The sequence below is a fragment of the Entelurus aequoreus genome, linkage group LG06 (assembly GCF_033978785.1).
Source record: "Entelurus aequoreus isolate RoL-2023_Sb linkage group LG06, RoL_Eaeq_v1.1, whole genome shotgun sequence".
Taxonomy (NCBI): domain Eukaryota; kingdom Metazoa; phylum Chordata; class Actinopteri; order Syngnathiformes; family Syngnathidae; genus Entelurus; species Entelurus aequoreus.
Window position 1 is genome coordinate 59,760,852 of NC_084736.1, and position 27,575 is coordinate 59,788,426.

The 27,575-nt window shown below is 36.7% G+C and overlaps 1 protein-coding gene across 1 annotated transcript in view; it reads left to right on the forward strand.

Annotated features, from left to right (window-relative positions):
- Positions 1-3,081: 3,081 nt before the first annotated feature.
- hmcn2 (hemicentin 2) overlaps positions 3,082-27,575 on the forward strand; it is a 185,769-nt gene continuing 161,275 nt past the window's right edge. Inside the window, exons 1-4 of the mRNA XM_062051110.1 lie at positions 3,082-3,377; positions 12,458-12,528; positions 19,362-19,520; positions 21,608-21,730. Of these exons, the coding sequence (XP_061907094.1) occupies positions 3,086-3,377; positions 12,458-12,528; positions 19,362-19,520; positions 21,608-21,730 (645 nt within the window). The 5' untranslated portion in view covers positions 3,082-3,085. The remainder of the gene's footprint in view (positions 3,378-12,457; positions 12,529-19,361; positions 19,521-21,607; positions 21,731-27,575) is intronic.

The window sequence follows — 27,575 nt, forward strand, 5'->3', positions numbered from 1 at the left end:
TTAGTGGTCAATTGTACGGAATATGTACTGTACTGTGCAATCTACTAATAAAAGTCTCAATCAATCAAAAAAAAGACCTGTTTTTTGTGCCTTTAAAAAACAATTAGAACTCTCTGTTAAAACACTCTCTACCTCTAACAACCAAAAAGCTGTGAAAACGATGATGCTGTGTTCCAAATTTAAATTATTTACTGAACTTGTGTGAGCCTATGGCTTTGCACTTTGTTATATATATATATATTTTTTTTTGCATTCTATTTTAGTTACTTTATTGAGTTTACAACCCCCTGGTGCTGTTTTGTACTGTTTTTGTACTTATTTTGATAATTATTATTATTTATCGATTGTTTGTAAATGTTGCAATTTATAAATAAAGGTTTATAAAACAAAACAAAAAATAAAATGAAAAAAGAAATATATATATACATATATATATATGTATATATGTATATATATATATATATATATATATATATATATATATATATATATATATATATATATATATATATATATATATATATATATATATATATATATATATATATATATATATTATTTATTTATTTTTGCGTCCTATTTTAGTTACTTTTTTGAGTTTACAACCTGGTGCTGTTTTGTACTGTTTTTGTACTTATTTTGATCATTATTATTATTTATCGATTGTTTGTAAATGTTGCAATTTATAAATAAAGGTTTATAAAACGAAAAAATAAATTAAAATTAAAAATAAATATTTATATATATATATATATATATATATATATATATATATATATATATATATATATATATATATATATATATATATATATATATATATATATATATATATATTTTAATTTTATTTTTTTTAATTTTATTTTTTTTAATTTTTTTTTTCGCGTTCTATTTTAGTTACTTTATTGAGTTTACAACCCCCTGGTGCTGTTTTGTACGGTTTTTGTACTTATTTTGATCATTATTATTATTTATTGATTGTTTGTAATTGTTGCAATTTATAAATAAAGGTTTATAAAACTAAAAAATAAAAAATAAATATATATATATATATATATATATATATATATATATATATATATATATATATATATATATATATATATATATATATATATATATATATATATATATATATATATATATATATATATATATATATATATTTTGCGTTCTATTTTAGTTACTTTTTTGAGTTTACAACCTCCTGGTGCTGTTTTGTACTGTTTTTGTACTTATTTTGATCATTATTATTATTTATCGATTGTTTGTAAATGTTGCAAAGGTTTATAAAAAAAAAAATATATATATATATATATTATATATATATATATATTTTTGCGTTCTATTTTAGTTACTTTATTGAGTTTACAACCCCCTGGTGCTGTTTTGTACTGTTTTTGTACTTATTTTGATTATTATTATTATTTATCGATTGTTTGTAAATGTTGCAATTTATAAATAAAGGTTTATAAAACTAAAAAATAAATTAAAATTAAAAATAAATATATATATATATATATATATATATATATATATATATATATATATATATATATATATATATATATATATATATATATATATATTTTAATTTTTTTTTTTTCGCGTTCTATTTTAGTTACTTTATTGAGTTTACAACCTCCTGGTGCTGTTTTGTACTGTTTTTGTACTTATTTTGATCATTATTATTATTTATCGATTGTTTGTAAATGTTGCAAAGGTTTATAAAAAAAGAATATATATATATATATATATATATATATATTATACTTTTTTTTTTTTGCGTTCTATTTTAGTTACTTTATTGAGTTTACAACCCCCTGGTGCTGTTTTGTACTGTTTTTGTACTTATTTTGATTATTATTATTATTTATCGATTGTTTGTAAATGTTGCAATTTATAAATAAAGGTTTATAAAACTAAAATGTTTTTTAAAAAAAAAATAATAATAATTAAAAAAAAATATATATATCCATCCATCCATCCATCCATTTTCTACCGCTTATTCCCTTCGGGGTCGCGGGGGGCGCTGGAGCCTATCTCAGCTACAATTGGGCGGAAGGCGGGGTACACCCTGGACAAGTCGCCATCTCATCGCAGGGCAAAAAATATATATATATATATATATATATATATATATATATATATATATATATATATATATATAATTTTTTTTTTGCGTTCTGTTTTAGTTACTTTATTGAGTTTACAACCCCCTGGTGCTGTTTTGTACTGTTTTTGTACTTATTTTGATCATTATTATTATTTATTGATTGTTTGTAAATGTTGCAATTTATAAATAAAGGAATAAAGGTTTATAAAAAAATAAAAATATATATATATATATATATACTTTTTTTTTTGCGTTCTATTTTAGTTACTTGTTTGAGTTTACAACCCACTGTTTTTGTACTTATTTTGATCATTATTATTATTTATTAATTGTTTGTAAATGTTGCAATTTATAAATAAAGGAATAAAGGTTTATAAAAATAAAAAATAAAAATATATATATACTTTTTTTTTTTGCGTTCTATTTTAGTTACTTGTTTGAGTTTACAACCCACTGTTTTTGTACTTATTTTGATCATTATTATTATTTATCAATTGTTTGTAAATGTTGCAATTTATAAATAAAGGTTTTTAAAACTAAAAAAAAAAACAACTAAAAAAAAAAAGTCGACATAAGGTGCAACACAAAGAGGAACTTCCTGTAAGCCCGCTGAAGTTGTCTGATCTCTCCTGGGGGCCGCAGAGTGGAAATGAGCCACTGGCAGGAGTGTCATGTCGTCTCTGGGAGAAAATTGAATTGGAGGAGGGAATGTGGAATCGGGTTAAAGGCTGGAAGTCAGTGCGGGGTCAAGTTACACGCCAGCACGCACACATGCAAGTCAGGTTGGGTCTCAGGGACCTTTTAATACCATCTCCGCCCCCGTTTGGAGCGTCAGAGCACCAGCTCTCCAGGGGCGCTCCAGCCAGCCTCTCCACACTTTGCTCCAAACTTTACGCACGGATGTGCTCCTCTGGAACTATTTTTTAATATCAACATTTTTTTTTTTTTTAGCACTTTTCCTGCAGACAAATGCGATATAATCGTAGGGGGGGAAACAAGATGAAAGTTGCGTGGCTAAAGTGTGTGACGGTCCTGGTGCTGTGCAGCAGCGCGCACAGGCTGCAGGCATCCCCCGCCTTGGATGGAGCTGACGGGGCCGATGACAGCGCCTCCACCCTGGCCTTTGTGTTCGATGTGACCGGCTCCATGTATGACGACCTCAAGCAGGTGATCGACGGCGCCTCAAGGATCCTGCAGACGACCCTCAACCGGAGGACCAGACCCATCAAAAACTTTGTCCTGGTTCCATTCCACGACCCAGGTACTTTTATGTGCTCCTTTAATTACTAAGTAATTACTGGAACTTTAGTCATTGAATCGAAAATACTGAAATTCCACGACATAGTGAATTTGCAAACGGCTCACATTATACACAAAGCTAACTATAACCTGCTACCCAAAAATATACAACAATTATTCTCAACTAAAGAGGAGAAATTTAATCTAAGAGAAAATTTTAATTTAAAAACATTTGTACGCACGCACAGCACTTAAGACCTTCAGTATATCAGTATGTGGAATTACATTATGGAATGGTAAGCAAATAAATCTAAAGGGACATGGAGGGAAAAAAATGTTTTGCGAGATCTCGCAATACTTTTATTGCGAGATCTCGCAATAAAAGTATTGCGAGATCTCGCAATACTTTTTGCGAGATATCGCAATACTTTTTGCGAAATCTCGCACTACTTTTTGCGAAATCTCGCACTACTTTTTGCGAAATCTCGCAGTACTTTTTGCTAGATGTCGCAATACTTTTTGCGAGATATAGCAATACTTTTTGCGAGATCTAGCAATACTTTTATTGCAAGATCTCGCAATACTTTTATTGCGAGATCTAGCAATGCTTTTATTGCGATACCTCGCAATACTTTTATTGCGAGATCTCGCACTACTTTTTGCGAAATCTCGCACTACTTTTTGCTAGATGTCGCAATACTTTTTGCGAGATATAGCAATACCTTTTGCGAGATCTAGCAATACTTTTATTGCAAGATCTCGCAATACTTTTATTGCGAGATCTAGCAATACTTTTATTGCGATATCTCGCAATACTTTTATTGCGAGATTTCGCAATACTTTTATTGCGAGATTTCGCAATACTTTTATTGCGAGATTTCGCAATACGTTTTGCGAGATTTCGCAATACTTTTTGCGAGCATTCGCAATACTTTTATTGCGAGATCTCGCAATACTTTTATTGCGAGATTTCGCAATACTTTTATTGCGAGATCTAGCAATACTTTTATTGCGATATCTCGCAATACTTTTATTGCGAGATTTCGCAATACTTTTATTGCGAGATTTCGCAATACTTTTATTGCGAGATTTCGCAATACGTTTTGCTAGATTTCGCACTACTTTTTGCGAGCATTCGCAATAAAAGTATTGTATCGCAATACTTTTATTGCGAGATCTCGCAATACTTTTTGCGGGATCGCGCAATACTTTTTGCAAAATCTCGCAATACTTTTTGCGAGATCTCCCAATACTTTTTGCGAGATCTCGCAATACTTTTTGCAAAATCTCGCAATACTTATTGCGAGATCTCGCAATACTTTTTGCGAAATCTCGCAATACTTTTATTGCGAGATTTCGCAATACTTTTTGCGAGATCTCGCAAAAGTTTTTTCTCCTATGTCAGTGAACTGGAAGTAAAACAGACAAAGCAATGGAGGAGCCTACCCATCATCCGTGGGAGAAGTTAATTGATTTTTATTTTAGTATTGGCCTAACATATAAAGACATCAAATTGTATTATGGTCCCACAACAGAGCACAGATGATGGGTAGGCTGCCACATGCTGTTTCACTTCCGGTTCACTGGTGTAGGAAAAACAACTTTTGCGATCTCTCGCTAAAGTATTGCGAGACCTCGCAAAACAAAACTCTTTAGGGGCTCCGTAGAAATCCACTGCAAGAAACTCTTCAAGCTTAAAGTGTTTACAAAGTACAAAGAAGAAGAACCATGATAAACATTCTGAATTTATTTCATCCATCCATTCATTTTCTAGATAATCTTACTCATCTCACCATATGAAATATAACCGACTTCACTAATTATTATTTATGTATTTATTTTTATTGTTATTACTTATGGAGTATATTGTGAATACATTGAGAACAGGAAGTGAACAAAAGTTTTCGCAACTGCTATGCAAAGGAAAAGGGGTAGGATTAAATAAGCTCTGCTTCTTCCTGCTCCTTTTCGAACATGTTGAATAGAGGAACTGGAAATTGTGATGCATCATGTTGGATGCATGCATGTTCCAAACAAACACAAACTCAACTCAACTCAGAATGTGTGCACGTGTACTTTGTTTACATGCATACCTGCATTAGACAACACTGTAACGATCTTAAAAGGTTTTGAAATATTACACTCATTCAAAAAATGCATTAAAAATGATTACGTGCTTGTTATGGGCAATGATAAGAAACAATGCCCTTTGTTGTGTTGGTAGTTTGCTAGGTCTCAAACTCAAGTATTCACTTTAGAATCACGTGACTAGATGTGTTAACTGCTTCTACCGGCAGCTTTAGTGACCCTGAGTATTATAAATGTAAAATTAAATACAAAACCCAAAACCTAGTGAAGTTGTCACGTTGTGTAATTCTCAAATACAAACAGAATACAATGATTTGAAAATCATTTTCAACTTATATTCAATTGAATAGACTGCAAAGACAAGATATTTAATGTTGAGAAACTTTTTTTTTTTTTTGCAAATAATCATTAACTTAGAATTAAATGGCAGCAACACATTGCAAAAAAGTTGGGAAAGGGCATTTTTACCACTGTGTTACATGGCCTTTCCTTTTAACAACACTCAGTAAACGTTTGGGAACTGAGGAGACACATTTTTGAAGCTTTTCAGGTGGAATTCTTTCCCATTCTTGCTTGATGTACAGCTTAAGTTGTTCAACAGTCCGGGGGTCTCCGTTGTGGTATTTTAGGCTTCATAATGCGCCACACATTTTCAATGGGAGACAGGTCTGGACTAAAGGCAGGCCAGTCTAGTACCCGCACTCTTTTACTATGAAGCCACGCTGTTGTAACACGTGGCTTGGCATTGTCTTGCTGAAATAAGCAGGGGCGTCCATGATAACGTTGCTTGGATGGCAACATATGTTGCTCCAAAACCTGTATGTACCTTTCAGCATTAATGGTGCCTTCACAGATGTGTAAGTTACCCATGTCTTGGGCACCAGTACACCCCCATACCATCACACATGCTGGCTTTCGAACTTTGCGCCTATAACAATCCGGATGGTTCTTTTCCTCTTTGGTCCGGAGGACACGACGTCCGCAGTTTCCAAAAACAATTTGAAATGTGGACTCGTCAGACCACAGAACACTTTTCTACTTTGCATCAGTCCATCTTAGATGAGCTTGGGCCCAGCGAAGCCGGCGGCGTTTCTGGGTGTTGTTGATAAATGTCTTTGGCTTTGCATAGTAGAGTTTTAACTTGCACTTACAGATGTAGCGGCCAACTGTAGTTACTGACAATGGTTTTTTTAAGTGTTCCTGAGCCCATGTGGTGATATCCTTTACAGACTCATGTCGCTTTTTGATGCAGTACCGCCTGAGGGATCCAATTTTACGGGCTTAGCCGCTTACGTGCAGTGATTTCTCCAGATTCTCGGAACTTTTGATGATATTACGGACCGTAGATGGTCAAATCCCTAAATTCCTTGCAATAGCTGGTTGAGAAATGTTGTTCTTAAACTGTTCGACAATTTGCTCACGCATTTGTTCACAAAGTGGTGACCCTCGCCCCATCCTTGTTTGTGAATGACTGAGCATTTCATGGAAGCTGCTTTTATACCCAATCATGGCACCCACCTGTTCCCAATGAGCCTGTTCACCTGTGGGATGTTCCAAATAAGTTTTTGATGATCATTCCTCAACTTTCTCAGCCCTGTACTTAAATAATGAATCAAATACAATTCATTTAATGAAGTGATTATTTGGCGTACCACTAGATGGAGCCCACGCACCACTAGTTTGAGAATCACTGTTCTGGTGGGATTCAAAATTGTCGTAATGTAGTTAATTATGCTTCGGCCAAAATTACACTTAACTATGTACAGTAACTGGAGGGACATTGGGATACTGTACATGTAATTTGAATTGTCTTTACAAATCTTCTGTATTCGATCTCATTAAATTATGCAAGATGACATTTTGCTCGAAAAAAGCAAAATTGCTCAAAAAATAACCTGAGATGATACTTTAGTGCAGTGGTTCTCAAACTGTGGTACGTGCACCACTTGTGGTATGCAGGCTCCATTTAGTGGCACACCAAAGAATCGCTTGATTAATGTACAGTGTTTTAATTTCCTATATTCAAACACAGTGTAATTGTTCAAACTGTGTGTAACGTTACACTTGGCCAGCATTTTTAAATATTATTGTTAAATAAAACCACTGCTTTGTTTTTAATTGATATTTAGGCCTACTACACTACTGTATTCTAATGTCGGTCATCATGGTGGTGCTTGGACAGCCCTTTTTTTCTCTGAGGTGGTACCATTGCTTTAGTGGGTCCGCTCCTCCAGGAGTTTGCATGTTTTTTTGTTTGATTGTCGCGGTCCTAAATTGCCCGTTTTCGCAGCAGCTTTTTCATGAAGGTGCAGCAAACATGTTGAGACGTACTTTTTTCAAGACAATTTCATACGCCATTCAACCAACAAAAATGTTTGCAAAGTGCTGCACAACAATATTAAAAACAATTTTGAAAAAAATATCCAAATATTATCCTTAGCTCCACCAATGACTGAATAAAAACAAAAAATAAATAAATATAAAACCAATATAAAAACAATATAAAAATAAATATGATTAAAAACTATTTTAAAGGGTAAAACCAATTAAAACAGTAAATAGAAATATTTTTAAATATTGACAGCCTTTTGCAGGAGGTTTTCCCCCCCCCAAAAAATATTTTAAAGTATACTTAGGAATTTATATACAGTGTTTTATTTTCCTTCAAACACGGTGTAACTATTCAAACTGTGTGTAATGTTACAGTGGCCAGCAATTTTAAATGCTAGTGTTGAATAAAACCCCTGGTTTGTTTTTAATGAATATTAGGCCTACTACGCTACTGTATTCTAATGTCGGTCATCATGGTGGTGCTTGGACAGCCATTTTTTTTCTCTGATGTGGTACTCGGTGAAAAAAGTCCGATAACCATTGCTTTAGTGGGTCCGCTCCTTCAGGAGTTTGCATGTTTTTTTGTTTGATTGTCGCGGTCCTAAATTGCCCGTTTTCGCAGCAGCTTTTTCATGAAGGTGCAGCAAACATGTTGAGACGTACTTTTTTCAAGACAATTTCATACGCCATTCAACCAACACAAATGTTTGCAAAGTGCTGCACAACAATATTAAAAACAATTTTGAAAAAAATATCCAAATATTATCCTTAGCTCCACCAATGACTGAATAAAAACAAAAAATAAATAAATATAAAACCAATATAAAAACAATATAAAAATAAATATGATTAAAAACGATTTTAAAGGGTAAAACCAATTAAAACAGTAAATAGAAATATTTTTGAATATTGACAGCCTTTTGCAGGAGGTTTCCCCCCCCCCAAAAAATATTTTAAAGTATACATAGAAATTTATATACAGTGTTTTATTTTCCTTCAAACACAGTGTAACTATTCAAACTGTGTGTAATGTTACAGTGGCCAGCAATTTTAAATGCTAGTGTTGAATAAAACCCCTGGTTTGTTTTTAATGAATATTTAGGCCTACTACGCTACTGTATTCTAATGTCGGTCATCATGGTGGTGCTTGGACAGCCATTTTTTTTCTCTGATGTGGTACTCGGTGAAAAAAGTTGGAGAACCATTGCTTTAGTGGGTCCACTCCTTCAGGAGTTTGCATGTTTTTTTGATTGATTGTCGCGGTCCTAAAATGCCCGTTTTCGCAGCAGCTTTTTCATGAAGGTGCAGCAAACATGTTGAGACGTACTTTTTTCAAGACAATTTCATGCGTCATCAATGTTTTTATTCTTATTCGTAACCTTAACGCCAAAAAGCACAAGATTTCAACGCATTTGCCAAAAATATGCTTTATTTACATGAAATGCATGCGTTCCAATCCACTTCAATCCACTTTATTTGTATTCAAAAGTTAAGTTAAAGTACCATATAGCACATTCAAACAACAAAAATGTTTGCAAAGTGCTGCACAACAATATTAAAAACAATTTTTAAAAAAATATCCAAATATTATCCTTAGCTCCACCAATGACTGAATAAAAACAATTCCGATATTGTCCAACTCTTTAATTACGATACCGATACCAACCGATACCGATATCAACCGATACCGATATATACAGTCGTGGAATTAACACATTATTATGCCTAATTTGGACAACCAGGTATGGTGAAGATAAGGTACTTTTTAAAAAAAATTATAAAATAAAATAAGATAAATAAATTAAAGACATTTTCTTGAATAAAAAAGAAAGTAAAACCATATAAAAACAGTTACATAGAAACTAGTAATTAATGAAAATGAGTAAAATTAACTGTTAAAAGTTAGTACTATTAGTGGACCAGCAGCATGCACAATCATGTGTGCTTACGGACTGTATCCCTTGCAGACTGTATTGATATATATTGATATATAATGTAGGAACCAGAATATTAATAACAGAAACAAACAACCCTTTTGTGTCAATGAGTGTGAATGGGGGAGGGAGGTTTTTTGGGTTGGTGCACTAATTGTAAGTGTATTTTGTGTTTTTTATGTTGATTTAATGAAAAAAAAAAAAAAAAAAAAAAAAAAAAACGATACCGATAATTTCCGATATTACATTTTTAAGGCATTTATCGGCCGATAATATCGGACATCTCTAAAAAAGATGCTTTATTTACATGAAATGCATTCATTAAACTTTTTTGAATATTGACAGCCTTTTGTCAATATTCAATTCAAGTATTCCTAGGAATTTATTGCAGGAATGTGAATTATAACTGTGCAATTTTAGTAGGGAAATTGAATGATGTACAGGGAAACTTGATGAGGATTATTGGCTAAAATGTGTGGGGAAGTTCAACGTTTTTTTAATAATTTGCAGGGATTGGTCAAATGTGAATTCGTGCACCGACAACGGGCCAGGTCCTATACAGTATTTGAAAGCCGGAGCTTGAAAATAAAGAGTTCCCTAATGGGGGAGGGTCCCTGATGAGAAGCATATGCCGTCTGCCTGTGTGTAATTACCCCAATCACCCTAACCCACCCCGCCATCGCCTCCATGCTGGCCTCCGGAAAACCCTCTCAGACCCCCCCACCCCCCATACAACCCGCCTGTAGTGGTGGCGTTGGCAGGAGGGGGGGATGTTCTAGTGGGATGCCCCAACACCACACAGTTTGTCTTCTGGTTAACGTGGCCCTCCCCTCAAGGACCTTGTAAAAGGTTAGTGATTAGGCTTACAAAGAAGCGTGACGGTCCTTTACGAGTGCTCTTTATGGTCACTCGCCACCGTTGGGGGGAAATACTGAGTTTGGTGAATGTCATCACTTTGACACACTTTGTCATTACTCTAAGAGAGTGGTTCTCCAACTTTTTCCACCAAGTATCTTGGCTCTCCAAGTACCACCGTGATGACCAACATTACAATACAGTAGCATAGTAGGCCTAAGTGTTCAGAAAAAAACTAGGCAGATGTTTTATTTAACATATATATTACATTTTTTTGGCCACTGTAACATTACACACAGTTTGAACAGTAACACTGTGTTTGAATATGGGAAAACCATCAGTGTGAAGTGAAGTGAAGTGAATTATATTTATAGAGCGCTTTTCTCAAGTGACTCAAAGCGCTTTACATTGTGAAACCCAATATCTAAGTTACATTTTGAAACCAGTGTGGGTGGCACTGGGAGCAGGTGGGTAAAGTGTCTTGCCCAAGGACACAACGGCAGTGACGAGGATGGCGGAAGCGGGGATCGAACCTGCAACCCTGAAGTTGCTGGCACGGCCGCTCTACCAACCGAGCTATACTGCCCCTGTGACCTGTATGGCTGTTGACCAATTTTGCCTTGCATTCACTTGTGTGTGTGAAAAACCAAAGATATTATGTGATTGGGCAGTGCCTTTAAGGTTTATTGGCGCTCTGTACTTCTCCCTAAGTCCGTGTACACAGCGGCGTTGTAAAAAGTAATGCATTTCACTTATTGAAACCGATACCGATAATTTTGAAACTGATACCGATAAATTCCGATATTACATTTTAAAGCATTTATCGGCTGATAATATAGTCAGTCCAATAATATCGGACATCCCTAGTAAAAACTATTAAAAACTACACTTTTCTCGTGTTTGACAGAGACATTTTGGGGCCAAATGACGATGTGTTCGAAGCAGAAGACATAAAACAACAGGTTTTAAGTCTCATGTTGGTCGAGGAGGAGGAGCCACAGTCACCCTTTACTGTGTACCTCTTGCTTGGCCTTGGTATAAACTAGAGATGTCCGATAATATCGGCCTGCTGATATTATCGGACGATAAATGCTTTAAAATGTAATATCGGAAATTATTGGTATCGTTTTTTTTATTATCGGTATCGTTTTTTTTTTGTTTTTTTTTAAATTAAATCAACATAAAAAACACAAGATACACTTACAATTAGTGCACCAACCCAAAAAAACCTCCCTCCCCCATTTACACTCATTCACACAACAGGGTTGTTTCTTTCTGTTATTAATATTCTGGTTCCTACATTATTTATCAATATATATCAATACAGTCTGCAAGGGATACAGTCCGTAAGCACACATGATTGTGTGTGCTGCTGGTCCACTAAAAGTACTAACCTTTAACAATTAATTTTACACATTTTCATTAATTACTAGTTTCTATGTAACTGTTTTTATATTGTTTTACTTTCTTTTTTATTCAAGAAAATGCTTTTCATTTATTTATCTTATTTTATTTTATTAATTTTTTTAAAAAGGACCTTATCTTCACCATACCTGGTTGTCCAAATTAGACATAATAATGTGTTAATTCCACGACTGTATATATCGGAATCGGTTGATATCGGTATCGGTTAATTAAGAGTTGGACAATATCGGAATATCGGATATCGGCAATAAGCCATTATCGGACATCCCTAGTATAAACCGTTTGCTTGTCTAACAGAATTGCTATTGTGACATCCGGTGGACACATTTAGAAAAGCAGTTTCTTTCGTTCGACACCCCTGATGTATAGGAACACATTGGCTGTAACTGTGGGGCATCCATATTTCCAGTGTTTATTGATACTATACAATACTTCTGTCCATATAATATCTGCATTTCTGACCTTTCAGATATCGGCCCTGTGTCCATCAGCACCGACCCCATAAAGTTCCAGCAGGATCTCCAAGAGCTGTTTGTCCAGGTGGGAACAGAACACATGCAGTGATTTTTTTGTTTTTTTTGTTTTCTTCCAGTCGGGGGTCACCAAACTAAGTCAATCGCAGTTCGGCTCTGGCTAAGTTTTCACGCTCTCTTGACGCGACCCTGGTCGGGAATTAAACCCGTGCCCGTCTGCCATGAAAGACAGGAGTGTGTACCGTTGCACCACCGGGGATATAACACATGTAGTGATCAATGCACCGTTGATAAAGCACAATATTATCTCACAGAAATGCAGGCTTCAGTGAGCGTATGTGGACTATGTCCAGAATCTGTGTTTGATTTGGAAAGAAACATGGGGAAATACGCTAAGATTAGTCACCGCACCGTGTATGGTAGAAGTAAGAAACCTGCACAATGAATCACATTTTAGATTGTCACTTTTAATTACCGTATTTTTCGGACTATAAGTCGCAGTTTTTTTCATAGTTTGGGGTGCGACTTATGTGTGAAATGATTAACACATTACCGTAAAATACCAAATAATATTATTTAGCTCATTCACATAAGAGACTAGACATATAAGATTTCATGGGATTTAGCGATTAGGAGTGACAGATTGTTTGGTAAACGTATAGCATGTTCTATATGTTATAGTTATTTGAATGACTCTTACCATAATATGTTACGTTAACATACCAGGCACGTTCTCAGTTGGTTATTTATGCGTCATATAACGTACACTTATTCAGCCTGTTGTTCACTATTCTTTATTTATTTTAAATTGCCTTTCAAATGTCTATTCTTGGTGTTGGGTTTTATCAAATACATTTCCCCCAAAAATGCGACTTATATATGTTTTTTTCCTTCTTTATTATGCCTTTTCGGCCGGTGCGGCTTATACTCCGGAGCGACTTATACTCCGAAAAATACGGTAATTGACTGAACGGTTTATGGAAAAGGTCTTAATTTGTTGCCATTTTGCTGCAAACCTGATGACCTACTAAGATCATGCACAGAGAATGTCTCTTAAATGAGCAAAACAGAGAGCAGCCGCTGTTTTGTGTCGTTATTTAGTACGTTTGCAAACTGGCACAGTTAGGCACAAATGGCTGTGAGAAAGGAGGCTGCAAAGATAGATGAAGGAGAGAGAGAATCCTCCATCCGGGCCCACATTTTTGGACTGTCACACTGCAAAAAGTCAGTGTTCAAAAACAAGAAAAAAAAAATTACAAAAATTAGGGGTATTTTATTTGAAGTAAGCAAAACTATCTGCCAATAGAACAAGAAAATTCGGCTTGTCAAGACTTTCCAAAACAAGTAAAATTAGCTAACCTCAATGAACCCAAAAATACCTTAAAATAAGTATATTCTCACTAATAACAAGTGCACTTTTCTTGGTAGAAAAAAAAAAGAGACCTTTTTGCTCAATATGTTGAAAAATATTCTTAAATGAAGTAAATGCTAGTGCCATTATCTCATACTTGCCAACCCTCTAGTTTTTAGCGGGAGACTCCCGGTATTCAGCGCCTCTACCGATAACCTCCCAGCAGAAATTTTCTCCCGACAAACTCCCGGTATTCAGCCGGAGGTGGAGGCCACGCCCCCTCCAGCTCAATGCGGACCTGAGTGGGGACAGCCTGGTCTCACGTCCGCTTTCCCACAATATAAACAGCTTGCCTGCCCAATGACGTCATCACTGTGGAATGATCGAGGGCGAGTTCTTGGTTTCTTATGTGGTTTTATTGTTAGGCAGTTTCATTAACGTCCTCCCAGCGCGGTAACAACACACAACAACAGCAGTCACGTTTAGTCTACCGTAAAGCAGTTCTTCTGCCGTAAACAGCAATGTTGTGACACTCTTAAACAGGACAATACTGCCATCTACTGGATAGCCTCCAGAACACTGAAATTCAAGTTTTTGTTTTTATTTATATGTATAATAAAATAAATATATATATATACATATAGCTAGAATTCACTGAAAGTCAAGTATTTCATACATGTACATACATACATACATACATATATATATATATATATATATATATATATATATATATATATATATATATATATATATATATATATATATATATATATATATATATGTCTTAATTAGATTATCCAAAAAATAGTGCTCGATACCGTGGTAGAGCGTAATATGTATGTGTGGGAAAAAATCACAAGACTATTTCATCTCTACAGGCCTGTTTCATGAGGGATTTCCTCAATCCTCCTGAGGATTGAGGAAATCCCTCATGAAACAGGCCTGTAGAGATGAAATAGTCTTGTGATTTTTTCCCACACATACATATATATATATATATATATATATATATATATATATATATATATATATATATATATGAAATACTTGAGTTGGTGAATTCTAGCTTAAATATATTCCCCTCTTAACCACGCCCCAACCACGCCCCCGCCCCCGCCCCACCCCGACCACGTCCCCCCACCCCCACCCCCCACCTCCCGGTATCGGAGGTCTCAAGGTTGGCAAGTATGCATTACCTTGACATAATGATATGCGCTCGGCATCATGATTTTTTTTTTTTCATGCTTGAAGTAAGAAATTATTACTTTAAAAAAGTAGTTTTATACTTGTGAGTGTTGATGACACAGCTTTGCAACAGTTGATATTCTAGTTTCAAGCATGTTTTACTCAATATAGGTCATCAAATCTCAGCAACAAGCTGTAATATCTTACTGAGATCATTTAGGACCAAAACACTTAAAACAAGTAAAACACCAACATAAAATCTGCTTAGTGAGAAGAATTATCTTATCAGACAGAAAATAAGCAAATATCACCCTTATTTGAGATATTTAATCTTACTTAGATTTCACTTTTTGCAGTGCATTAATACAAAATATTCTGCATTTGTCTATTCAGCAATATAATTTAATTATTGTAAAGCTACTGGATTAAGGGGCTGATTAAAACAAAGTCAAATGATTTGTTTTGGTGTTTTTTTGTATTTTTGCGGGGGGTTTTCTCTCACATCTTTCATATGACAAAAACATTCTGCAACATGCATTTTCATGCATTCTTGCGTGCATTTCTGGATCCTTCCAGATGCACCATCACAACACAGGTGACTCCCAGAGCAAATCTTGGGCACGCTTAAAATAGGTTTTGTTGTCTAAGATCGCACTTCTCAAGTATATCGACCTTCCATAACTAGGGCTGGGCGATATGTCGAGTTTCTAAGATATATCGGTATATTTTTAAACAAGGTCTGAATAAAGAAAATATGGTTATATCGATATAATTTATTTCCCGTTAAAATTACCAAACACCGCTTATTTGTTGTGTTCCTTGTTCTCCCCATAGACATCTTATAAGTCTACGCAGCATCGACCGCTACTGCCTACTGGCGCTGACGAGACGCGGGGACGCCATCTTGGAGTGGTGATCCGCTCCACTCAGTGCAATTCATTTGGCAGGAGCAATGAACTGTCAGCGCATTTAATTCATTTTACCTCACTGAATACCACTGATTTTCACGCGTTTTTTGGTCATACGTGTAGCTATGATAAAGGACACATGTTTTGGCGTGTTTTATTATTCATAGTTTGCTTAACAGTAATAGAATATTCTTATACGCTATAAGTGACCAGACGTCTGAGATCAAAACTGGGAATATAATCCCAGAGAAGGGGGAAAAAAACGGTCAGCTATTTTTAAATTGAAGAAACAATATGATTAGGTTATATAAACATGCGTATATCCTACATAAACAATGTATGAATACATTAGATATCTATATATTTTAGGGAACTATAGACTGTATAGAGTTTATTCTGTCTTGACACTTTGTATTGATATTTTGTATTACATTTTTCTCTTAAATGATAATTTTTACAGTGATTGTTTTATATATGTCACTTTTGGATAAAAGACTGCCAAATACTTAAACATAAACATATACAAACACCTGAAAGTCTTTATATCAGCTAAAACCACCAATCTGTTTCACTGGATTCAGAATAAAAACAAATTCTGTCTTACCCCACAATGAACAATCAAATATCTTTGCTCCTTCTCGACTCTGTGGTAATATTTTTTTTCACAAAATACAACCAATAGTACGTTAATGTTAAATCTTACTTGTGAAAAGTAATCCCCCGATTCCTATTTTCAACAGTCCACTCATTTGGGCAGGAAAACGCTGGACACCAGCCCGGCATCTTTGTTTTCTACCTGTCAACTCTCAGTTTAGGCTGCTCGCCGGCTCCTCATCACCACTTCAAGATGGCGGCCGAATTTCTCGCGTCACAGCAGCCAATGCTGCGTCTACTTATAAGATGTCTATGGTTCTTCCCCGCTCTCCCTCCATGGGCTATGTCACGCCAAATTTCTTCCCTCTACAAAAACCTTCCCTCCCCAATTTACTTCTGGGGCTGCGTCCAGTAAAATCACAAAGTTGCCGGGGGTCCTTAACCTGCACGCGACTGTCCTGTTTCGCGCCTGTACAAAAAAAAAAAAAAATAATCAATTTCTTCAGATTCCAGCAGCTGTCAAAGACGAAGTATCCTTCCAGCGACGGGCAGTCAAAGCCGAAGTGCTATCGATCGCTGTCAATGACGTAAGAGGAAACATGACCACGGAAGTAAATGGGGGAGGGAAGGTTTTTGTAGAGGGAAGAAATTTGGTGTGACAGCTACTAAACTCCTCCCCTTCCTCCTTCCAAGTCCTGCTTGCACGTATAAGAACATCCATGATTGGTTGGTTGTTTACTATGATGAGTCACCATTGGTTAGGGACAGGCCAATCAGAGGCAAGATAGGGCGGGTCATCGAACCAGGAAGGGGAATTAAAAAGTGCCTGCCTGCAAATGTATTTTTTTTATCTGAGTTTGATACAATTTGTATTATTTGCACAGCTATGTTATTAATTTTACATAGAAAGAATATTTATTTTATTTTATTTATGTTATGTAATTCTGTACTACTTAAACAGTTTATTTTCTGTGCTGTTAATACCCATCTTGACTAACTGGGTTAATAAAAGTGTTTACAGTAGTCCATCCATCCATCCATTTTCTACCGCTTGTCCCTTTTGGGGTCTTTATATGGATACTTTTACCGAAAAATATATCGAGATATATATCGAATATCAAGTTTAAGTAACTATATATCAAGATATTGTCGCAGTGTACTGCGGGGTTTGTTCCCCTGGGATGCAGACGGACAACTCCGGACAAAGCGTGCAGGTAGGAACATGACTTATTACTCAAAAATCAAAGAAGTACAAAAACAGAAAACAAGCCGAAGGGACAACGTGCCGATCGCACTGGTCGCAAAAGCTAACACTTGGCATAGACTAGAGATAAGGAATACTCACGTAATGAAGCAAACAATGAAGCCAGGCCGACTGACCGGCAAAGGCAGGATTAAATAGTCCCTCTGATTAGTGCTCGGGAAACAGGTGAGCGTCCCGAGCACCAATCAGAGACAGGTGGAAACAATAAGCACCCATGGTAACTAAAAGCAAACAAGGGTGCATAAAAACAGGAACTAAGGGAGTCCAAAACTAACAGAATATAACAAAAACATGATCCGGGCCACAGATCATGACAGATATACTTTTTCGTCCATATCCCCCAGTCCTGTCCATAACAAAGCAGCACATTTTGGACTGTTGGAGCATATGATGTCATGAATGTGGAGAGAAATGAGTGTCTCCTTAGGCACAGCCTGTATAGTAAATGCAAAAACCTCATTTAAATAGTCTGCACCAATTTTGCACTTGTTATCAATATAGTCTTAGTACAGGGGTGTCCAAAGTGCGGCCCGGGGGCCATTTGCGGCCCGCAGCTAATTGTTTACCGGCCCGCCACACATTCTGGAAATACTATTGTAAAAATAAAAAAGAACATTAAAATGAGGTGAAATCTAACGAGAAAAAGTTGCAATGTTGACACAAAAGCTGCCGTGGAGGCTGTTTTTTTTTCTTTTGTCTTTCTTCATTTTTCTTTTTTTTTTGCCATTGCTCAAAAAAAAAAAAATAATGACAAAAAATCCATGTTATAATGAATTATTTTCAGGGCTCCAATTACTTCAGATATTTCACTTTAAAATGTTTTATGTGGTAAATATTGCATATATTGTGTAGTAGCCATATAAAAACATCAAAGTTTTCTTTGACAAAAGCGCATAAAACAAATAGTTCCAGCATAAAATCGACAGATATATCTGAAGTTGATCTCGTAACTTAAGTGTTGAAAGTAAAAGAAAAACCTAATAAAAATGTATCACTTTATGAGTGGGGCACCTTTTGGATCCCAAATATATTCAGTGATTTTTTTATTCATCTTTTCACTGTGATTACTCAAAAATATGAAAGAATTAAAATCAATGGTGTCTTGCATTATTGATCTTTTAGGGCTCTAATTACTAAATACTGCATATTTCAGTTTAACTATAAAAAAACTAAGTTGTTTTTGACAGAAAAGCCATAAAACATTGTTTTTAATTTGTATTACTTTATATCAACTTGAAGTTGATATAGAGATTTACTGTAAGCGTTAAATAATAATAAAAAAAAAATAATCTGACTTATTTTTAACATTTTAATGACTGAGACCCTTTATGGTCCCCGGGACCCCTAAAGGTAAAATAAATAAAAAATGCATATATTTTGTTATGGTTTGAAAATGAAAAATATCAAAATGGCCCCCACATGCTTTAATTTTTCCGTGTGCGGCCCTCAGTGGAAAAAGTTTGGACACCCCTGTATTAGTAGATCACACACATTCCCACTAATAGTACACGCAATGTTATAGTTTTCACACGCTGTTTAGAGCGTGGAATTTGGATGTTAGTAGATCAGACATTATATGCTTGTGATTCACACAGGGTGGTGGCGACTGCCCTGAGATGAGTGTCGGAGCCATCAAGAAGGCGCTGGAGGTTTCGCTACCTGGATCCTTCATCTATGTCTTCACCGACGCTCGGGCTAAGGACTATCGCTTGAAAAGAGATGTTCTGCAGCTTGTGCAACTCCGTCAGTCACAGGTAAACGTCAGCGACCTTTCAAGGGTGGATGTGGAGGCCTTAATGATTACCATGTGATGACTGACGTATGTTAGGGTTCAGTTCATGACAAAATTGCACTTTTTTTATATCTTGCCCATCATCCACAATCACTAGAGAGACAATAACACATTTGTCTTTCTCTTTTCTGTGCATTGTAAATACTGAAAAGCTGCTAGTAAGAGGCAGCTAATATTGCAGGTAATTGAGATCCATCTACTGCGCCGATAAACTATAATAATATAGTGTACATGCACTGCAAAAACGGAAATCTAAGTAAGATTAAAGGCTTACTGAAACCCACTACTACCGACCACGCAGTCTGATAGTTTATATATCAATGATGAAATCTTAACATTGCAACACATGACAATACGGCCGGGTTAACTTATAAAGTGCAATTTTAAATTTCCCGCTAAACTTCCAGTTGAAAACGTCTATGTATGATGACGTATGCGCGTGACGTCAATCGTTGAACCGGAAGTATTGGTACCCCATTGAATCCCAATACAAAAAAGCTCTGTTTTCATTTAAAAATTCCACAGTATTCTGGACATCTGTGTTGGTGAATCTTTTGCAATTTGTTTAATGAACAATGGAGACTGCAAAGAAGAAAGTTGTAGGTGGGATCGGTGTATTAGCGGCTGGCTGTAGCAACACAACCAGGAGGACTTACTTGGATAGCAGACGCGCTAGCCGACGCTAGCCGCCGACCGCACCGATGATCGGGTGAAGTCCTTCGTCCTACCGTCGATCGCTGGAACGCAGGTGAGTACGGGTGTTGATGAGCAGATGAGGGCTGGCGTAGGTGGAGCGCTAATGTTTTATCATAGCTCTGTGAGGTCCCGTTGCTAAGTTAGCTTCAATGGCGTCATTAGCAACAGCATTGCTAAGCTTCGCCAGGCTGGGAATTATTAACCGTGTATTTACATGTCCATGGTTTAATAGTATTGTTGATCTTCTGTCTATCCTTCCAGTCAGGGGTTTATTTATTTTGTTTCTATCTGCATTTGAGCCCGATGCTATCACGTTAGCTCAGTAGCTAAAGAGCTTCGCCGATGTATTGTTGTGGAGATAAAAGTCACCGTGAATGTCCATTTCGCGTTCTCGACTCTCATTTTCAAGAGGATATAGTATCCGAGGTGGTTTAAAATACAAATCCGTGATCCACAATAGAAAAAGGAGAGAGTGTGGAATCCAATGAGCCCTTGTACCTAAGTTACGGTCAGAGCGAAAAAAGATACGTCCTGCACTGCACTCAAGTCCTTCACTCTCACGTTCCTCATCCACAAATCTTTCATCCTCGCTCAAATTAATGGGGTAATCGTCGCTTTTTCTGTCCGAATCCCTCTCACTGCATTGTAAACAATGGGAAAATGTGAGGAGTCCTTCCTCCGGTGACGTCACGCTACTTCCGGTATACGCAAGGCTTTTTTTTATCAGCGACCAAAAGTTGCGACCTTTATCGTCGTTGTTCTCTACTAAATCCTTTCATCAAAAATATGGCAATATCGCGAAATGATCAAGTATGACACATAGAATGGATCTGCTATCCCTGTTTAAATAAAAACATTTAATTTCAGTAGGCCTTTAAATATCTCAAATAAGGGTGGAATTTGCTTATTTACTGTCTGATAAGATCATTCTTCTCACTAAGCAGATTTTATGTTAGAGTGTTTTACTTGTTTTAAGGGTTTTGCTCCTAAATGATCTCAGTAAGATATTACAGCTTGTTGCTGAGATTTGATGACCTATATTGAGTAAAACATGCTTGGAACTAGAATATCAACTGTTGCAAAGCTGTGTCATCAACACTCACAAGTATAAAACTACTTTTTTTTAAAGTAATCATTTCTTATTTCAAGCATGAAAAAAAAAATCATGATTTTGACAAAATTGTGTCTCATAATTAAAACAGATGGCAGCCAAATGGACTTTGCTGTTTTATTTTAAATAACACAATTTCCCAACTCATACGGAAACAGGGTTTGTACTAATACGCAACAATCGGGGCAAGTGGAAGAAGCTAGTTCAAGAAAGCTCCCTAGCAGTCCTCTTATCTCTTCCAGGTGGTTTTTGTGCTAACCGGGGACTGTGGGGACCGCTCCCAACCGGGCTACAGGGTCTACGAGGAGATCGCAGCCACATCTTCAGGGCAGATCTTTCACCTGGACAAGCAGCAGGTCAATGAGGTGAGTGTGTAACATATACTGTATTTTTCGTATAAGTCGCACCGGCCGAAAATGCATAATAAAGAAGGAAAAAAACACATATAAGTCGCACTGGAGTATAAGTCGCATTTTTTGGGGAAATGTATTTGATAAAACCCAACACCAAGAATAGACATTTGAAAGGCAATTTAAAATAAATAAAGAATAGTGAACAACAGGCTGAATAAGTGTACGTTATATGACGGATAAATAACCAACTGAGAACGTGCCTGGTGTGTTAACGTAACATATTATGGTAAGAGTCATTCAAATAACTATAACATATAGAACATGCTATACGTTTACCAAACAATCTGTCACTCCTAATCGCTAAATCCCATGAAATCTTATACGTCTAGTCTCTTACGTGAATGAGCTAAATAATATTATTTGATATTTAACGGTAATGTGTTAATAATTTCACACATAAGTCGCTCCTGAGTATAAGTCGCACCCCCGGCCAAACTATGAAAATACTGCGACTTATAGTCCGAAAAATACGGTAGTATCAATGCCTTAAAAGTAGAGATGTCCGATAATATCGGACTGCCGATATTATCGGCCGATAAATGCTTTAAAATGTAATATCGGAAATTATCGGTATCGGTTTAAAAAAGTAAAATGTATGACTTTTTAAAACGCCGCTGTGTACACGGACGGAGGGAGAAGTACAGAGCGCCAATAAAACCTTAAAGGCACTGGCTTTGCGTGCCGGCCCAATCACATAATATCTACCGTTTTTCACACACCCAAGTGAATGCAAGGCAAACTTGGTCAACAGCCATACAGGTCACACTGAGAGTGGCCGTATAAACAACTTTAACACTGTTCCAAATATGCGCCACACTGTGAAGCCACACCAAACAAGAATGACAAACACATTTCGGGACAACATCCGCACCGTAACACAACATAAACACAACAGAACAAATACCCAGAACCCCTTGCAGCACTAACTCTACCTGGACGCTACAATATACGACGCTACCCCTCCCCCAGCCCCCCACCTCAACCCCGCCCACCTCAACCTCCTCATGCTCTCTCAGGGAGAGCATGTCCCAAATTCCAAGCTGCTGTTCTGAGGCATGTTAAAAAAAATAATGCACTTTGTGACTTCAATAATAAATATGGCAGTGCCATGTTGGCATTTTTTTTTCCATAACTTGAGTTGATTTATTTTGGAAAACCTTGTTGCATTGTTTAATGCATCCAGCGGGGCATCACAACAAAATTAGGCATAATAATGTGTTAATTCCACGACTGTATATATCAGTATCGGTTGGTATCGGAATCGGTATTTAAGAGTTGGACAATATCGGGATATTGGCAAAAAAGCCATTATCGGACATTTCTACTTAAAAGTGGTGTCGATTGGTTACACGTTATCAACAATGGCTCGACATTGTGAGGGAACGAATTGATTGCAAAGCGTTTTAATCCAGAAGTCAGGAAATATCTCCTTACCTCACTTATTTTGTGTCAAATGGGATTTGAGTTCGAAAAAGATCAAATGGATATTTGGACCACCTCTGTGCTGTCAAGGAACATTCATGAATATAACCGACATTCTAATGGACCTGAATACCAGATTTTTTTTTTTAATTGCCTAGCAACTCAGCATTCACAAAATGTAGTCTTGCAAAACAGGGTTCTGTTTCCTGTCAAGTCGTGCATGCATGCCGCCTAACATACAAGGTCTGTGTGGGGCAACTTCACTCTCACTCAATAATTCTGGCCAAAAATGTAAGGAGGGCCTGTTTTGTCATTTTGGTGTTTATGTATATTTAAGGGGTTAGGCTATCACACCTCAACCCCCACATGACTTTTGCTAAATGTTCTCCACCTCCGTGTAAATACACGTACGCGTACGATTTTAAGGCAATCACAGCACTTTTGTGGCATGCTTTCACCAACATGCAGATCGTTTAAGCCTCGGAGTAGCGGAGATCTAATCGAAATCATCTTTAATCAAGTGCGGCTGAAATCAAATATACGAACCCCGTTTCCATATGAGTTGGGAAATTGTGTTAGATGTAAATATAAACGGAATACAATGATTTGCAAATCCTTTTCAACCCATATTCAGTTGAATATGCTACAAAGACAACATATTTGATGTTCAAACTGATAAACATTTTTTTGTTTTGTTGCAAATAATCATTAACTTTAGAATTTGATGCCAGCAACACGTGACAAAGAAGTTGGGAAAGGTGGCAATAAATACTGATAAAGTTGAGGAAAGCTCATCAAACACTTATTTGGAACATCCCACATGTGAACAGGCAAATTGGGAACAGGTGGGTGCCATGATTGGGTATGAAAGTAGATTCCATGAAATGCTCAGTCATTCACAAACAAGGATGGGGCGAGGGTCACCACTTTGTCAACAAATGCGTGAGCAAATTGTTGAACAGTTTAAGAAAAACCTTTCTCAACCAGCTATTGCAAGGAATTTAGGGATTTCACCATCTACGGTCCGTAATATCATCAAAGGGTTCAGAGAATCTGGAGAAATCACTGCACGTAAGCAGCTAAGCCCGTGACCTTCAATCCCTCAGGCTGTACTGCATCAACAAGCGACATCAGTGTGTAAAGGATATCACCACATGGGCTCAGGAACACTTCAGAAACCCACTGTCAGTAACTACAGTTGGTCGCTACATCTGTAAGTGCAAGTTAAAACTCTCCTAAGCAAGGCGAAAACCGTTTATCAACAACACCCAGAAACGCCGTCGGCTTCGCTGGGCCTGAGCTCATCTAAGATGGACTGATACAAAGTGGAAAAGTGTTCTGTGGTCTGACGAGTCCACATTTCAAATTGTTTTTGGAAACTGTGGACGTCGTGTCCTCCGGACCAAAGAGGAAAAGAACCATCCGGATTGTTATAGGCGCAAAGTTGAAAAGCCAGCATCTGTGATGGTATGGGGGGTGTATTAGTGCCCAAGACATGGGTAACTTACACATCTGTGAAGGCACCATTAATGCTGAAAGGTACATACCATACAGGTTTTGGAGCAACATATGTTGCCATCCAAGCAACGTTACCATGGACGCCCCTGCTTATTTCAGCAAGACAATGCCAAGCCACGTGTTACATCAACGTGGCTTCATAGTAAAAGAGTGCGGGTACTAGACTGGCCTGCCTGTAGTCCAGACCTGTCTCCCATTGAAAATGTGTGGCACATTATGAAGCCTAAAATACCACAACGGAGACCCCCGGACTGTTGAACAACTTAAGCTGTACATCAAGCAAGAATGGGAAAGAATTCCACCTGAGAAGCTTCAAAAATGTGTCTTCTCAGTTCTCAAACGTTTACTGAGTGTTGTTAAAAGGAAAGGACATGTAACACAGTGGTGAACATGCCCTTTCCCAACTACTTTGGCATGTGTTGCAGCAATGAAATTTCTAAGTTATTATCATTTGCAAAAAAAAAAAAAAAGTTTATGAGTTTGAACATCACATATCTTGTCTTTGTAGTGCATTCAATTGAATATGGGTTGAAAAAGATTTGCAAATAATTGTATTCCGTTTATATTTACATCTAACACAATTTCCCAACTTATATGGAAACAGGGTTTGTACTTCTCGCCCATACGATTCAGAGACATTCCTTCTTTTTTTTTTTTTTTAAAGATACAATCCGGAACGATTCAGTCAGTTGAAATCGATTCAGTAACTTTTTAGCATAACAAATCAACCAGTGTGACCGTGAAATGAATACTGGATATTGGACACTGCAGGTGAAGTTTGCAATATTCCTGTTATTTCTTGGGAATTAGATATAACTGAATTATGGATACAAACAAGCAAGTAAACAACAGTTAATGACTAATGCATTCACATCTTATTTGAATAAAGTGTAACCAACTTTTTATGTTGAATTAACAACAGGAAACACTTTCTGTTTTCATTTTCAACGTTCGAGACATTTTCAATAAAACTACTGTAACCAACGTTTATATAACGCTAAATAAAGTTCCTCGACCCGGCCATACAGTATCAGTTCTCCGCCCAGGCGTCGCAGATGAGGGACAGCGTCTCAGGTGTGCAGAAGCATAAGTGCCCCCTCATCCCTGTTGATGGTGTTGGCCCTTTGCTTCCTAATTTCCATAGCCTCTCTGATCTCGTATTTATTTGTTTCCCATCAAATGACTTCTCCTTGTTTTGCTGTCCCTTTTGTTGTGTCAGTTGCGTCATTTGTGGCTTAAAGATTTGTTGGCGCTTTGTTATTGTGTTGTGTTGTTTTGTGCTGTAACTGTAAGGTTTTGTGTTGTAATTTATATTATTATTTTGTGGAGTTTGTCAGGTTCAAACACTGATGACATTTATTAAACAGACAAGAGGCAAGGAATCATGCAGAGACAGAGTTCAATTTGGCTCAACGAGGAGAGACGTTTGGGATTGCACGCTCAGTTACAACATACTTACCAACCTTGAGACCTCCGATACCGGGAGGTGGGGGGTGGGGGTGGGGGTGTGGTCGGGGGTGGGGCGGGGGGCGGGGGGCGTGGTTGGTGGCGTGGTTAAGAGGGGAATATATTTAAGCTAGAATTCACCAACTCAAGTATTTCATATATATATATATATATATATATATATATATATATATATATATATATATATATATATATATATATATATATATATGTATGAAATACTTGACTTTCAGTGAATTCTAGCTATACATGTATATATATATATATATATATATATATATATATATATATATATATATATATATATATATATATATATATATATATATATATATATATATATATATATATATATATATATATATATATATATATATATATTTATTTATTTATTTTATTATACATATAAATAAAATAAATACTTGAATTTCAGTGTTCTGGAGGCTATCCAGTAGATGGCAGTATTTTCCTGTTTAAGAGTGTCACAACATTGCTGTTTACGGCAGAAGAACTGCTTTACGGTAGACTAAACGTGACTGCTGTTGTTGTGTGTTGTTACCGCGCTGGGAGGACGTTAATGAAACTGCCTAACAATAAACCCACATAAGAAACCAAGAACTCGCCCTCGATCATTCTACAGTTATGACATCATTGGGCAGGCAAGCTGTTTATATTGTGGGAAAGCGGACGTGAGAACAGGCTGTCCCCACTCAGGTCCGCATTGAGCTGGAGGGGGCGTGGCCTCCAGCTCCGGCTGAATACCGGGAGTTTGTCGGGAGAAAATTTCTGCCGGAAGGTTATCGGGAAAGGCGCTGAATACCGGGAGTCTCCCGGTAAAAACGGGAGGGTTGGCAAGTATGAGTTACAATCTCCCACCACGCTCTGAGCTAACAGTCCCACGTGCTCCTCTATTTATTTGGGAGGTCCCTGGTAACGTCACTGAGGACGCCTCTAAAAGGAGTGGTCACATAGTTCATGCAAAGCAGCTTCCAGTACGCACAATACGTGACGGAATGTGCTTGGGGCCTTGTGATTGCCTTGTCTCTGCTTCGTCTGCGTGCTGTCGTCTTATCTTCGTTGAGGTCCCTTGAAGTCCTTGGTCGTTAGTGGGCTAAGACAAACAAAATATCTGCGACGAGGCAACCCCTCATATGCCGTAGCTGATAACAAGTTTTGTCCTTGCACAGACAGAAAAAGTACAGCTTAAGCCCAATAGCTACCGTATTTTTCGGACTATAAATCGCAGTTTTTTTCATAGTTTTGCCGGGGGTGCGACTTACACTCAGGAGCGACTTATGTGTGAAATTATTAACACATTACCGTAAAATATCAAATACTATTATTTAGCTCATTCACGTAAGAGACTAGACGTATAAGATTTCATGGGATT